This window comes from Manis pentadactyla, chromosome 8 (genome assembly GCF_030020395.1).
Source record: "Manis pentadactyla isolate mManPen7 chromosome 8, mManPen7.hap1, whole genome shotgun sequence".
NCBI lineage: Eukaryota > Metazoa > Chordata > Mammalia > Pholidota > Manidae > Manis > Manis pentadactyla.
This window is the reverse complement of record NC_080026.1, coordinates 51,034,166-51,049,788: the sequence shown is the minus strand read 5'-3', so window position 1 is coordinate 51,049,788 and position 15,623 is coordinate 51,034,166. Positions and strand designations below refer to the sequence as shown.

The 15,623-nt window shown below is 44.7% G+C and overlaps 1 protein-coding gene across 1 annotated transcript in view; it reads right to left on the bottom strand.

Moving 5' to 3' along the window:
* Positions 1–14,849, bottom strand: part of SLC35F3 (solute carrier family 35 member F3) — a 461,126-nt gene extending 446,277 nt beyond the window's left edge. Inside the window, exons 1-2 of the mRNA XM_036919247.2 lie at positions 14,431–14,849; positions 13,847–14,076 (exon numbers count right to left, since the gene is read on the bottom strand). Of these exons, the coding sequence (XP_036775142.2) occupies positions 13,847–14,076; positions 14,431–14,483 (283 nt within the window). The 5' untranslated portion in view covers positions 14,484–14,849. The remainder of the gene's footprint in view (positions 1–13,846; positions 14,077–14,430) is intronic.
* Between the last annotated feature and the right edge of the window lie 774 nt (positions 14,850–15,623).

Genomic DNA, 15,623 nt, shown 5'->3' with positions numbered 1-15,623 from the left:
CCTATTGTAGATAAACCTTAGGTTCATTAAAATTTTGTGATGTAATTTTGCCAAATCCCTTAATTGAACATGAAAGGTCAGGGTGGCCAGGCTGGATAGGAGACCAAGTCAATGGCATCCAGGTAGTAAATGGCTGCACTAAGACCAGAATTCAGGTATGTCATAATAATGCCTTACTGCATCTCACCACCTTGTGGCAGATGGCCTTATCAGCCTGGTGTTCACTCCTGTCAGTACATGAAGCTGAAAGGAAGAGGTTCACCAGGGCTGGTTTTCATCTAGGGGCTCATCAAGGGAAGGATTGTTTTCCCACTTGTAGGATTGTGAGAAGCACTCAGTTCCTCATGGCTGTAGGACTGTGGGTTTTTTGCTGTTGGCTGGAGGCCACCTTCCATGATTCAGTTCTCTGGGCCTCCCAACAAAGCCAATTGTTTCATCAAGGGTGGCAAGAGAGGGAGAATTTGCTGGCCAGATGGCATCTCATATAACATAACCACAGAAGTTATGGCACATGATGTCCTGTATTCTATTGGTTAGAAACAAGTCAGAGGCCCTACTCATGCTCAAGAAGAGGCAGGTACTCAAGGGCTGACACCAGAAGTGGGGGTCATAAGGATTGCCTTGGAGTTTGTCCACCATAACAGTGCCACCCCAATTCCACTGCTGGATGTGCATCCAACAGACTCATCCAACAAATGAGTGCTTGTGTTTCCCTGGGATGATGACAAAATTGCTCATAGCAGCTTTGCAAAGTAGACAGCATCTCTCCTCAGTTTTAGCACTGTCATCAATGCTGCCTCTCATGAAAACTGTTTGAAATTCAAACACCACTCTTGCCTTCCACTCAGTACTCTTTCTCCAACGTGCATATTTTATTCTGAAACTGATGCATTGCTCCCCCTCCCAGCTCAAAGGACAGATACCTCTGGTGTTTCTGCTTCCTCTATTCCACTGCAGGTTCCAGAAGGGTCTCCCTCTCTCTTATTCTTAAGGCAGAGCTGCTCTTTTTTTAATGGGAACCTCCACAACTTACAATATTGCCTCCCATTCTCATGCATTCACCTTGAAGCAAAACTCCTGTTCTCCCTATGTGGTGTCTCCATTTTTCTATACACAAACAGTGATGTTCCTGCCTCCAAGGGCCCTCATCAGGTGGCTTCTGCCCAGGCTTCAGAGCTGCTAAAGGCAAATGCAGAGTCATAACAGTGTGTAGCGTTTATACAGAGCGATGCCGCAGACTAGGAAACAACTCTGATTCCTTCTCTCTTGCTTCTAGCACATCCTTCACCTGGCAGAGCTGACAGAACAATTTCCTTGGAAGCATCCCTCAAAAGGAGGTGGCCCTCTCTCTCCAGCCTTGCCCTAATCCCTGGGAGCCAGAAGGAAAGATATAGTGCTCAAGCATAAACAGATAGAGAGCTGGTCAGGAAAGATGTGAAACAGCAGGAGATAAGATGCTAGCATGCTGGAGACTCAGCCCTTGCAATGCAGTCTGTGCTACAAGCCATGAACCCTTTCAAAACAGCCTCTTTTGCAGACTCAGATACGACACTATCTGTCCACTCTCAGGTAAGGCAAGTTGTCCCCAAATTCAAGCATATTTTTACTTTACAGGGTACAAAGTTAAACCATTTAGATAAATGTGCTAGAAAGCTAAATCTCTGAAAAACAAGTTTCCTTCATAAAAAAGGATCCTGGAGCCTGAGAGAACCCCACATGGCAAAATCGAGTCTTTTTACTTAATTAAAAACAACTTTATTGAGGTGTGTTAGGCAAACAAAAGGTGTACATATTTCATCTATGTGGCTTGATGAGTTTGGAGATAAGTAGACATGCACCACAACCTGTGCCATAAATACACCCAGGTGAAGGGCATGTCTGAAGGACTGTGACACGGGGAGGGAACCTGAAGCAAATGCTGCCATGAGGTCTCAGTGTGTTTGGGCTGCTAGAACAAAGTGCCACAGACTGAGGGCCTTATAAACAATGGAATTTACTTCTCACAGTTCTGGAGGCTGGAAGTCTGAGGCCAGGGTATGGGCAGGGTGGGGTTCCGGTGGGAAGGCCTCTGTGGGGTGCAGATGGCAGACTTCTCCTTGTGTCCTCACATGGCAAAGACAGTGACAAACTCCCCAGCCTCTTCTTCTTAGGGCAGTAAGCCCATCGTGAGGGCTCCACTTGTCACATCGCAAAGGCCTCACCTCCCTCACACCATCGCGGTGGGCGGTTGGATTTCAACATGTGAGTCTGGTGGGGACACATTCAGACCACAACGCTTAGGCCCGGCCCTACCTGAAGATGCTGACTGCCCAGCATGGCTGGCAGCCAGAGCTGACACTGCCTTTGAGGTGAACTTCCGCCTTCCCTGAGACAGCTGGGCAGAGTCCACTCAGTTCTCCCTGCATTTGGGGCTAAATTCTGATGTGGTAACTCCAAACCAAACCCACAGTATTTCCCTTCCAGGCCTGGGCTATGCTATGCCATTGGCTACAACAATGACATTTCTTATACTGAAAACATTCACATTTATAGAAAGGTTAAGAACACAATCCAGTAAACACACATGTATCTATTATTTAGGTTCACCAAATATAAAAATTTTGCCATGTTTTGTTCATCTGTCATTCAATCTATCTGTCTATACTTGTTTTTGTTGAACCTGAAAGAACATGATAGACATAACGACGCTTTACCTTAAATACTTCAGTATTACTTAAGAATAAGGACATTCTGCTGTTTGAACACACTAATAATATTAAGCCCAAGAAAAATAACAATATTCTATAAAATAATTTAATAAAGAGTAGAGATCCAAATTTCCGCACCTGCCTCCAAAATGTCTTTTATACAGACATGTGATATTCTGGTTTATAGTAAATAATATATATCTGGTTTTCACACCCATTTCTGGCCCAGAGCTCTTAAAACCCTCAGACTTTCCTAGCTGACAAGAGCAGCAAAGGCGGGATGGGTGTGTTCTGTTATTCCTAACAATCCTCTAGGAAGTACACCAGACGTTATGTTAATGAGGTAACTTCTGGAAAGCCCCTAAGGATGGGGGCTGATTGCCAAGGAGCCAACTATGATAAAAAAGTTGGCACTCTCAGTCCCACCCAAACCCCCCAACACCTCTGGGGAAGAGAGAGGGGCTGGAGGCTGAGGCATTCACCGTGACCAATGATTTAATCAACCATGCCAATGCACTGCCTCCAGAAAAAACCAAGAGGAGGGAGCTGGGACAGCTCCTGGGCTGGTGGAAGCACAGAGGTGCTGGGAGGGTGGCACCCTGGACAGGGAAGAGAGGCTCTTCCTGCCCTGCCTTATGCATCTCTCCACCAGGCTGCTTTTAGTTACAGCCTTCATAATAAACTGATAAGCGAGTAAGTAAAATGTTTTCCTGAGTTCTGGGAGTCACTCTAGCAAATAACTGAACCCAAGGAGGGAGTTGTGGGAACCTCCAATTTATGGCCAGTTGGTCAGAAGCACAGGTGACAACCTGGAGTCATGACTGGCCTCTGAAGTAGGGACAGTCTTGCAGGACTGAGACCTTAACCTATGAATCTGATGCCATCTCCAGGTAGACAATGTCAGAATTGAGGTAAACTGTAGGAAATCTCACTCATACTTCAGAATTGCTTGGTGTAGAAAAAATAATCACCTATTTGGTAGCCAGCAATGTCAGAAGTGAAGCACTCTCCAGAGGGTACTGTGTGTGATGTAAAGGAAACAATCATGTGTTTTTCCTTTACACTATGTTTCCCCCAAAGCAACACAGACACCTCTACACAGAAAATGAGGCAGTCCTGGTACACTGCTGAGGCTGTGGGACAAGAGATCCACACCACTAGAAGATTACTATCACCTGTCATCCCCTGGCCTCTCATCAGACACAAGGTGGTCAAGGGATGCCATGTCCCTAAGCCACATCAACCAGAAAAGAGTAGAGAAATCCAGGGCCCTAAGTATTGATCTGTGTGGCTCTAGGCCACTTGCTAACCATTAGACACTATCAGTTCCAATGATGCACAGTCTTTTCTCAATGCTCAGATTCTAGCCTTTGTGCTCAGCACAAATAAGAGGTAGGAGTCAAGGAAAGAGATGAGCAAGACAGGAGAAGAGCAGTAAGCAAGATAATGGCCTCCAACAATCTTATCCTATATTTCAGCCCAAGCTCATCCATGTGTCTTAGATTCATCCACACATGGGCAAGTGGCTCCAGATCAATCAACACAATAAATCTCTGTACACAGTCCATATCTTATATTCTCAATATGATGTAAAGTAACAGTCCCATTATTAGGATGCTTTGATTCCTATTAACATGTAAAAGTAGAGGTGCCCCTTAGAAACATCATTCCCTTCACATCTATGAGGTGGACAGCATTATGACTCTGTAGCTGAACAGCTAAGAGCATTGTTTTCAGAGTATTTCTATGGACAAGGGAATTCTCTCCTAAAGGAATTGGAGAAACTACATAAACAGAGTGTGCAGCAGTGTGGGAAAGAACTGGGAGAGCTGGCAGTAAACCCCAATGCCTCTGAATCTCAGCCCACTGCTATTTCTGCTAGTCCCCTAGTTCAAGGGAAAAACCATCTCTGGGCTCAGGCTAGCTTCCTTAGCAATGGAAAGAAACAATGGTTGCAGCGCAAAACATTAGGGAAGAAAGTGCTCAGTGAGTAACTTAATCTCATCAACCCAGTCAAAAGTATTTTCTTGTTGCATGATTTCCTGAAAACAAAAGTGTTCAATAGCCAGTGTACATCAAATGAACAAATCAGATCTCTGCTTACAGTGCAGAGCCCAAGTTCCCAATGGGAGAGAAAAAGAAGGTCCCTGAGGCTCGATACTCCACTCCATTGCTATCTCGCTGTTCATAGTGCCCTATAATATTACACAATATCCTATATAAAATATAGAGTTTGGTATAAAGCTGGTCAATGCTGATCCAAAATATCCCCAGGAAACTTAGGTAGGGAAGCACCAAAAGTAAATGTTTATCTTAAAAGTGAATCTATTCACTGCCCTTTGGAAGCAGTGAACTATTTGATGTTTGAATGAATGAATGAATGAGTGAGTGACTGGATGGATGGGTGAGTAAATAAATATACATTCACAGTTGGTTCCATTGCTTGATCCATTTCCAAATCATTCACAAATAAACCCCTTCATGAGTAGTGTTTGAAAGTCCATGTGATTTCTGAAGCCCTTGCCTCACCCCCGGGGCTTGTGAAGAGGGAGCATTGTGGCAGTGGGATCTAGTTTGAAAGTGTTCCTTCCTCCACTCTCCAGCCACCACACTTAAACTCCTCATCTGCTCCTTGAGAGAATCACAAGGTACAATGTAGCTTAGAGATAGAACAAACACAATTACACATATACAGTACCAACTTTTCCTAGTGTCTTTAGAATAAATTCTAAATATTTAAGTTTTATCTACATGTTACTTTGAAAAAACACTGCATAAAATCAGAAAAACCTATAAAAGAATTTCTATCTTAAATATTTAATAAAGCAAAGTTCTGACTTAAAGAATTTAGATAAACCCTTGAAATCTGTTCTTCTGGGCTAAAGGCATTTAAATAGTGTTTAAACTATTTCATCCTTTCTTTTAAAACAAATACATACAGAGAGAGAACATCATGTCTTCCCTAGGTATTATCACACTCCAGCATAATGTATTTCTTTGTGAAAAGTGTTGCTTAAACTCCCACGTGTGCATGGCATGAGAAAACTACACAAAGCCTAACTGTTTCATACCTACAATCATATTTCTGTTTTAAGAAGAGGATATCTTATTGGTGCACATGGTGTGTGTGGGGTCACAGGGAAGACAGTGTAGCTCAAAGACAAATAGGGACTCTGTGGCATCTTACTACACTGATGGACAGTGATTGCAATAGGGTATGGAGGGACTCAATAATAAGGGTGAATGTAATAACCGCATTGTTTTTCTTGTGAAACCTTCTAAGAGTGTATATCAATGATAATTAAAAAAAAGAAGAGGACATCTTAATATATGGTCTTTGAAAATGAGCCAACTCAAATTCTAGAAAGAAAACTAAGGAAGCAAAGTTGACAATCATTAAGAAGCATCTTTCTTCTGACTCTTTTTAATAAAACTTTGAGGGCATATCCTAATTTTTATAACATTGCATTGTTACAAAGTAGATGGTGAAAAAGGATAAAAATAACTTCTTAATAGAGTCTTATCCAGTCAAGTACTGTAGATGATACATAGCAGACTGACAAAGAGAGAATCTGAATGTCACAGAAAACACTTGTCAAAACCTGAAAACTCTTCTGAGAAGTTACTTGAATATCTCTGTCTCAGGAGTCCAGAATAGCCTCTAGCCTTTCATGCTCCAAATCACATAGAGGAGCAATTTATTCCTTACAATCTTGAATGATGTCATAAATTAAAATCACCTCAAGCTGCATGAGAGAAAAATGTGCGCCCACATCCTAGGAAATTTCTCAAGGGGTTGGTGCCCATCATTAGCCAAAAGAATTTACCAGGTTCCTATCTGTACAAGTTGCTTTCTAGGCTTTGCAATAACACAAGGAAACAAAACTGGTTTACTATTCTACCAATCAATGTACACTCACCACTGAATTAAACCAAAAGGTACCATGTAAAAAAAAAAACCCAATTCATCTCCCTAACTGGGATTAGTAAATACTTAATCCAGCCAGGGTTACTGGGTGTCCACCTCCTTTTGAAGCTCTCCAACGACGGAAGTTCCATGACTTTCAACTAAGTGTCAGAGTGATTTATTATTTCCCATGGAAAATTGCATATATCTCCTTGCTTTGTCCCACATGGCTCTGAGTAGAAGTGGCCCAGAAATCTTATTCAGATAGGAGTCTGCAGTTGCAGGAATACCCAGCTTCTGCTCACTTAGCAGGAAGGGGCTGTCTCATGACACAGAGGCGTCCCCTGGAGCTTGCAGAAGCTGCATCACAACCTTGGCTGAGGAGGAAAATAGGACCCAGCACGGAGTACTGCAAGCCAAGGCTCCCTGTGGGTTGCTTTACATTCATGCCTGATTTTTCTCTGCAGACCAGCTTCCTCTGCCCCTCCATCTACATGGAAACCAAAACACCTCCCTCACAGCATCTCCTCCACTCAAAAGACCACCCCAGACCACACCACAATCTCCAGGTTTTAATTTCAAATTCTAGGAGGGAGATAATGATTGAGTTAGTGTGGGTCAAGAGTCCACCCCAATCTAATCCATGGTGCCCAGGAGGAAGATGATGCATGTCTGGTTGCTAGGGGCCCCCCTGAAGCTCTGGTGCAGGGCAGTGAAGGGGGTCAGTGAACTGGGAAGGCACCCCAAAGGTGATGGCTCCAACTGTTCTCATAAAGACCATGTAATATGCCTGTTTTACCTTTCCCTTCCCCAACACTTTAATCTTGCATGTAGAACACATTTCAATTCCCATGGATTCACTTTCTCTTCTTCCCAGGCCCTGTTCATTTTTTCCATATCATCTGTAAAGTGAGGTTATCAAAGCTAGACAAAACACTCTGATGACACTGGCTAATGTTAAGCTCTAGGAAAGAGACTGCTTGTCAGTGTTTGTAGCTAAGTTAGAGGGAAGACCCAGGGGACCAAGCAATGGGATCCTATTTCTTGACTCACAAAGGCAATCAGAAATGTCAATGCAGGATAATTCTCTATGACCCCACAGAAAGATAGATGCTTAGGAGTTGTGTGTGTGTGTGTGTGAGAATGACCTTATTGGTACATTGAACAAATGTCTATTGATCTAGATGCCAAAGACACTATGTCATCTAGGCATAGGATCTCCATAGCTCTGAAGTACTGAGAGCCACACTGAGGTGCATGACCTCACAGAGCTCTGCGCCGGTACGTTTCAACCACACACTTACTTAGCCATGACAACATGTAAGAGAAGTGACAGCACCATGGGAGCTGCTGGGAAGGACACCTCAGCAGATCTAACATGCAGGAAGGCTCCCTGGAAGAAGTGATTCTTACACTGGCACCTGCATGAGTAAGGTGACATGCTCCAGTGGCACCCCCTGATGACACACATCAGATGACTAGAGCGCAAGGTACTAGAGTCAGTTTCTGCCCACAGGCCAACTTCAGCTTTTATATTCCTGTGCTGCTAGGCTCCTGTTAAGCTGGATTACCTTCTAGTCATGGATTATGCACATGTCTGCACATATACTGTTCCTCTACCTGGAAGGCAAACTTCCCCTGCACCACTTCCTGAGGCTACTACTGCTCCAGCTTCTGAACTGAACTTGCCATTGTGAGAAAGGGCTCTGGAAGCACCCCACACCAGTCTTTGTGTGTGTGTGTGTGTGTATGTGTGTGTGTGTGCTCCTGACCATTCATTTTTTTATATATTTTTTGAAGTATAGTTGAGACACAATATTATATTGGTTGCAAGTGACTTTACAGTTATCTACATTATTAAATGCTCACCCCAACTAGCATAGTTACTACCATAGAAAGATGTTACAGAACAATTGACTATATTCTCTATGCTGTACTTCCCCTCCTTTATCACACCCGTTCACTGCTTCTCTCCCTCTAGTCTGTGAGATTCAAAGGCAAAGATTTTGCCTTTCATTACTTACCACTATATCCTGCCACAGTAAATGCTCCAAAAGTTTGCTAAATGAATAAACAAAAACAAAGGAATACTTATAGATGCCAAACAAAGTGCTAGATGCTGTGTATACATTATTTCATTTAATCTTCATGACAATCCTGAAAACTAGTTATATTATCCCCATTTATAGATAAGAGAACAGAAGCTTACAGTGGTGGGTAACTTGCCAGCATACACATTGCTACAAAGGGACAGAGCTGAGATGTGAACGCAAGTGACTGTAATTCCAGTTCCTCTGCTTCTCCTGACATGAAAGATGCAAGGGTTGTCCCTCCTTCAGGGCTACCATTCAAATGGGCAGCCTTTTCGACACTCAGCAGAACACTTAACAGAGCTCAACGACTAATACATGTGTGGATTAATTTTATAATGCAACTAACCTGAATTTTTCCATCTGCTTACAAAAAGGGCAAATGTTCACAACTGGATATTTTAAACCAGGTACTTTGTAAATAGAATGAAGATAGACTTCTGAAGAACAGTGAGAAACCCCCTTGCCCCAGCCTCTCTTAAAGTATGGAAGATTCCGCTTCCCTGGAGGTGAGAACATCCATTTGCCCTTCACGACCAGACACAATGTGTTTATAACCCCTGTCAATGATCTGAGTGTATGGGGGGAAGCACTGTATTTCTTCAAAAAGTAAAATTCTACATTTTAATTTTTCAAATCTCAGAAACTACTTTTCACATTGTTAGCCTGTTTAATTTATTCTCTGAGACATTAGAAAATGTTATGCTCTATGCTCGCCCCACCCCCACCACTCTCCAATTTGTTTACTTTTAAAATCTTTTCCATCTAGTACTTCATATGCCAAGCTCTATTCTAGAATAAGCATTTACAACCAAATTATAAATCTCTTACAAGTGGGTCATTTTTGAATTGCTGACCTGACCTTTACTATTTTGGGAGGATCAAACAGAAGTTGCTCACTATGAATTCAATTATCCTACGAGCCACTGACTCAGTTATCATGGGGAACAACGTCAGCAACTATATTCACAGTTCAGTCTGAGAGGGCACAGAGTAAAAAAGTAGTCTTTCCCCACCTCTGTCCCCACCTCCTACAAATCCTTTTAACATGTGAAACCTGGAGGATCCTGAAACACGACGTTTCCTTGTCACCAGGTGAGTTATTTGATGGTCGACATTCGTCAGTTTGAAGTACCAAACCTTCCCCCAGAGAACCGGACTTCCTCTCCTAGGTTCCAGTGGCCTATGGGGAAGCTGGGGCAGATCAGAGAAGGGGTAGCCATATGGGACAAGCTTCCCCCTACTCTACAAATGTCTTAAAACAAGCCATTTTTTAGAAATCATTTTTATTCTAAACACACCAACCCCATGCAGTGTTTTATACATCTACTCAAAAGACAGTTCTATCTCATTTTAGTCAGTAAATATGCTCTGCCCAAGAGCTAGTCCTAAAAAGATTCTTTACTAGAAAATCTTTTAAGAGCTCACTATTTGCAAATACCCACTGGGGAAAGCTTTTGCAAAGGAAAACCCCCACTCCATGTAAAGAACGGATGCTACTTCCTAGATGCAGGTATTTGTTGATCCATGTTTCTTGCCACAAAGCACATCTGTATAGTGAACCATACTGGTTCCCATCACTTAGCTCTGTATTCTGGCATATAGCAAATGCTCCAAACAAATGCTAAATGAAAATAAAAGAGCATTTATAGATGGTCCTTCATCCTGCATAAGAGTCTCCTTCTGGTATCTCTAAGATAAAGCTATTTCAATCCTCTCGGTATAGAAATGGCACAGGCCCCACCTGTTAGATGCCTAGGCCTAGCTGTCCACTGTAGCAATGGCTTATTCCTGATCTTTGCCCACCTCCTCCCTAACTGGTGTCTATACCAGAGAAATGAGAAAGCAAGACGGAAGCCGACAATATTCCAGTAGGTCGCTTCTCTTCTGCTGTCAGACAAGGTGGGTGTTAAATGCCCATTGTTCTGAACTCTAAAGCACTTGCTCAGGTTATCAGTTTATGGTGAGTGGGTACAGAATCGTGTACTGGCAGATGTAATATATCTTGGAGCATAAATTTGGCACTAGGGTATGAGGGCTTCTTACTCACAGGCACTCCCGGGGATATGCACTCTGCTTGGAGTTGTCACAATGGGGCATGGGCAGGGAGTGTGTTTGAGGCCCAGCATGCAGCCATAGGACCTACAACACACAGGACAGCCCCCCACCATACAGGATTACTCCATATAAAATGTCACTAGTGCTGATTGTGAGAAACCCTGGATTAAACCAAAGACAGCTGTCAAGAATTCTAGTCAAATCCATGGTCCAGAAACCAAGGATGGCACTTGTGATGGAACAACAAACAAGTAAGGAAAGAAAGAATTCCAAACTAACAGGAAGTCAGCGTACAGAATTAAATGAAGCAGATCACTTCAGAGGTACAGTTGAAAGTTCTCTCTCCCCGAAGTCAATATTTCAGGCAGCACCTATTCACTTACTCAACAAATATTTACTGAACAACTACTGTGGACCATGCACTTTCTGGGCTTGGGACCAACTCACAACTAAAATTCCAAGGAACTCCTAAGAATACTGCCCAGTTGTTTGGGTCAAAAACAGGGAATGTGGAGCTCAGAGGAATTTAGCCACTGAGAAGAGGAACTCGACCTGTCCTACCTGCTGTTTATAGTTTAATTCTCAGTTAAATGTTCCACACAAACCATTCCTCTAAGACCCAGGGGCCCTTAAGATTTTTTAAAAGCAATTCCTTACCAGAAATCCATTGTCTGGAGTGAAACCTGTTCATCTCATTGACTGGGCTGAGAAGAGTGAGCAAAGATGATTTCTGCACTATTCACAATTATCCCCCTCTAACTTAACTGCCCAAAACAAAGTAAAAAAATTAAGACAATAAGAATGAAAATTTGGCCATTCAGATAGTTTCTGCTACTACAAAAGCAGCTCACTTATACTGCTTAAGTAGTCTTAAAAACTCACTGGCAGCTCCTGCAGTGGGGACATAGTTAAGCCACTTTGAAAGATGACTGAAAGGTGACAGAACATCAAGGATTAAAGCTTGGAGCATCCCATAATTTGCTATGGAGACCATGAAAAGAACATTTACTTTGCAGTCATCATTTCTCCCAGTTTGGTGGGTGTGATTATTAACCAACAGACAAAATGACTGATACCAACATACAGATAAGCCTCTTTATTTTATTATTTTTTCCTACTTGGGTAGAAATGGCAAACAGCCAAAGTACTGCCCTAAAATGTCTTTGGCTATATTAATAAAACATTAGCTTCTCTAAATTTAAGCTTAAAATCCAATTAATCCATCAAAATGTCAGTTGTCACCTAAAGCATTTTAGTAAGAAGGAAATACCTTGGAATACAGAAGAATCTTCACAGGAATAGAGTGTGGAGTGAGATGACTTTGACTTTATTCATCTCACAACAATCACTGTAGTCTTGTCTGCTAATGTTTATTGCTTGACTGAAGCCTCAGAGAAAGGGTGTTTAAAAATACCACCGGTGGTACAAGAGGCTCTTATTCCATATGCCTTTACCCTCTCTGAATTATAAAGTGTGTTTGTACCAAGCATAGTTATTACTGCTATAAGCTCCCCACCGGTTCCCAAAGTCACAAACCTCAGTGAAAATTTCTATAAGGCACGTGGGGCCAGTCACAAATCGACTTGTAATGACAAGCCTTATTATGACTTCAGGGGCTGAACAGATGATTCCATGAAGGCAGTCATTTGTACCATTGTCTTTAATTACTAAGAAAGCAGGGAACAGGAATAAAACATGGAACATTTCTAATAGAAATTTAGAAGGCAGAAATAGAAATTGAGTGTCCGATCCTTATCTATAAGAGAAATGGTTTCCAATGGGCTTTCATTCTTGTTACTCTATGCCCAGTGTTTACCAAATGAAAAAAGAACTTGCTTCCTTGTCTTCTGTGATTCAAAGCCAATTTATCAGCTACAGTAGCAGCAGAAGCAGATTGGAGGAAACACAGATAACCTTTTAAAGGTTTATACAAAGGTAAATGCAATCACCAAGGTCCTTTTAAAAACAAGGGCATAAAAACAAAACATTAAAATCCTATATTTATTCCTGCAAATAACTTAAAGTAACGAGCTAACTGGTAGCACACCACTGACCTCTGGCTTGGAATCAAGGTTTTGGAAAAAACTAAAGATAGACATATTTTCAGAGCTGAATATGATTAATTTACAGAAGCCTGATTCTTTTTCCTAAGGACCAATAAAGTACATTCCAATTTCAAGCAATGAAGGGTAAAAACACCTCACCATCATTAAGCTATTAGTATCTACTACAAATGGAATGAAACAATACTCATTTCCTATACTGACTGAGGTGGTAAATAATCTTTTTTGCCATGTCAAACGGTACTGATGGACCCACCTAATTATGGTTTACAATTACAGGTGTCTGGAGTTTTGTTGTAGCCAACTTCTTCCATCCAAAGTGAAAGAATAAAATGTCCATCAATTAGTCCTGGTCGCACAGGTAATGTCTGCATAACTGACCACAGAAATTGCCACAGCCCACTGTGGTATCAGCTGGGGCCCACTGGCAAAGAAAAGTTTCAGCTTCTCCACCTGGCACTAACCATTTAGCTCGAGGGGATCAAATGCCAGTATCTAGAATTAGCCATACATAACCTCTATTTTGAGGAAAGATGAAGACCTGGGGCAAAGGGAGAGAATGAGATCCAAAATGAAGGCCCCAAGAATTGTCCTTCATCCTCATGGCTCAGGAGACAGAGGGAAGAGTTAAAATCCAGGCGGGCTAAGTGTGCAGTCTCTAACAGCAAGCTGAGCCCCGACCCACCAGAGGCAAGTTACACTTTCAAACCCGCAGGGAAGCCACACAGTGCAGGACGCACTGGGCTTCCAGTCTGTATCCCGTACTGTCTTATCTCAAGAGCAAGGGGATTTGGATGGGGAGACGTGTGTGGGAAGGGGACAGGAGTAAGAGAATGGATCATAAATTCCCAAAGGTCCAGGAGTACTCCGTCTCCAGGCCTCTTTCTAAAAGTTGCAGACCCAGGTCTGTGTCTGCGGACAGGAAAGTGGGGGGCGGGGGGAGACGGCGGCTGGGCGCATTGCTGCGCGTCTCCCAGGCTGCTGGCACAGCTCTAGGGGCGTCGGACCGGCGACGAGGTAAATGAGGGGAGGGGGTCTTACTTCTGTAGCTCGCCGCCCAGGGCTGGTAGCCGTAGTAGCCGGTGATGCGTAGGATCCGCTCCTCGATGGACGTGAGCCCCACGGGCCCGCTGGTGAGGTCCTCCACGGAGCGCGACCATTTCAGATCCTCTTTAATCGCCTCGTCCACCACCAAGTACTTGAGCTGCCGCAGCTGAGGGCTGATGTCGGAAAGCCTCCGGGGGCTGACGTCCGGTGACCTCCTCATGCCACTGAGGCCGCGGGCAGGTGGGCGGGGAGGGAGAGACAAGGGGACTCTGGTGAGGAGCCGACCAGAGGGCGAGCAAGAGCGCAGCCCTGGCCCTCCAGGGGCAGGTGCGCCGCACGGCTGGGGCTGCTCCACTCCAGCCTCCCGCCGCCCACCCCAGCGCCCGCGGCAGCCTGGGCGTCGGGTCCCGTCTGCCTCCCGAGTCCGCCCCTGGGCACCCGGGGCAGCGCAGGTCTGAGAGAGCGGCGAAGGGAGAGGATGCCCTAACTTCCCGAGCAGCTCCGCCGCGCGCCGCCCCTTCCCGAGCCCCAGACTACCCGGCGTCCCGGCTGCAGAGGGCCACCCGGGCGCTACTCACATGGCGATGCTTTTGCCCCTGGGTGCGCCGCCGGGAAACTCTCGGATCCCCATAGGCAACGGTAGAGTGGGGCCGGAGGCGCCCAGGCTTGAAGCTGAGGGGCCAGGGGCCCGAACCGTCCGCAGGCGCAGCCCCGGGGGAAGGGGCGCGCTGCCCGCCGAGGGTCCACCCGGCGCCCTCCGCCCGTGCGCGCCCGCGCCCGCAGTCCCCGAGCCCCTCCGCGGCGGCGCGAATCGGGCGCGGCGGCTGAGCCGGCTCCAGCCGGTCCGCGGCGCTCGCTGCGGTGAAACGCCACGGGGCAGAGCGCGCGCCGCTACCCTCTCCTGTCGAGGTCGCCCCCCGCCCCCCGGCGCGGCGCGGCGCGGGAGCCGCGGGGCCCCGGAGCTCCGGAGCCGAGGGCGCTCTCGAGGCACCTGGCGGGCGGGATGTGCCGGCCAGGATCACAGGAGCCAGGCGGGGGCGCTGCTACCCTCTTCCCGCCCAGGGCGTGCGCTCGGCTCCCGCGGTCCGCCTGGCAACCTTGGGGCGTGGGGCCCGCACCCCTTTCCCTCTCTTGTGGCTTGTCAGGTCTTCTGCTTCGGGTTCAGTCGTTCAGTTTCAATCTCTCAAACCTCCCCTTCCCTCTCTCCCTCGCTACCCCCCTCTCTCTTTCTCACCTCATTCTAAAATAACGAATAAAACTACTTGGAAAAACAGAAACCTGGCTCCACATCCACAAAAACCGTGCTCAGAGTGCCAAACAAGTGACGTTTCATAGGCAAAGCTGAGGCACGGGTGAATTGATTTATTTATTAGGCTTGGGGATCCTTTAGTCAGGCCTGGCCCTCAGAGAACCTGTTTTCTCATTGATGGCACAGTTAATATATTAATTCTCTCTTAGATTTACATTTAATTTAGCCTTTAATTGTTTTTTCAGTCCGCAAGCTGCTCTGTCCAGAACACCTAATCATGCTTCATGTTTTCGTTTCATAAAAAATACCAGTTAACTGGGCAAATTTTAAAAATACACAAAATATGTCAAGAAGAAAATAACCATTATCCAGCCAAAAAAAGACTACTTAGAATTGTAAGTGTATTCCCTTCCACCCTTATTAATGTAAAATACATTTTTCACAAAATCAGAATCAAATTGCACACACTACTTTTGTTAATGCTTTTTAGTATTAAGATTGTATTGTCTTAGGGGTTAACAC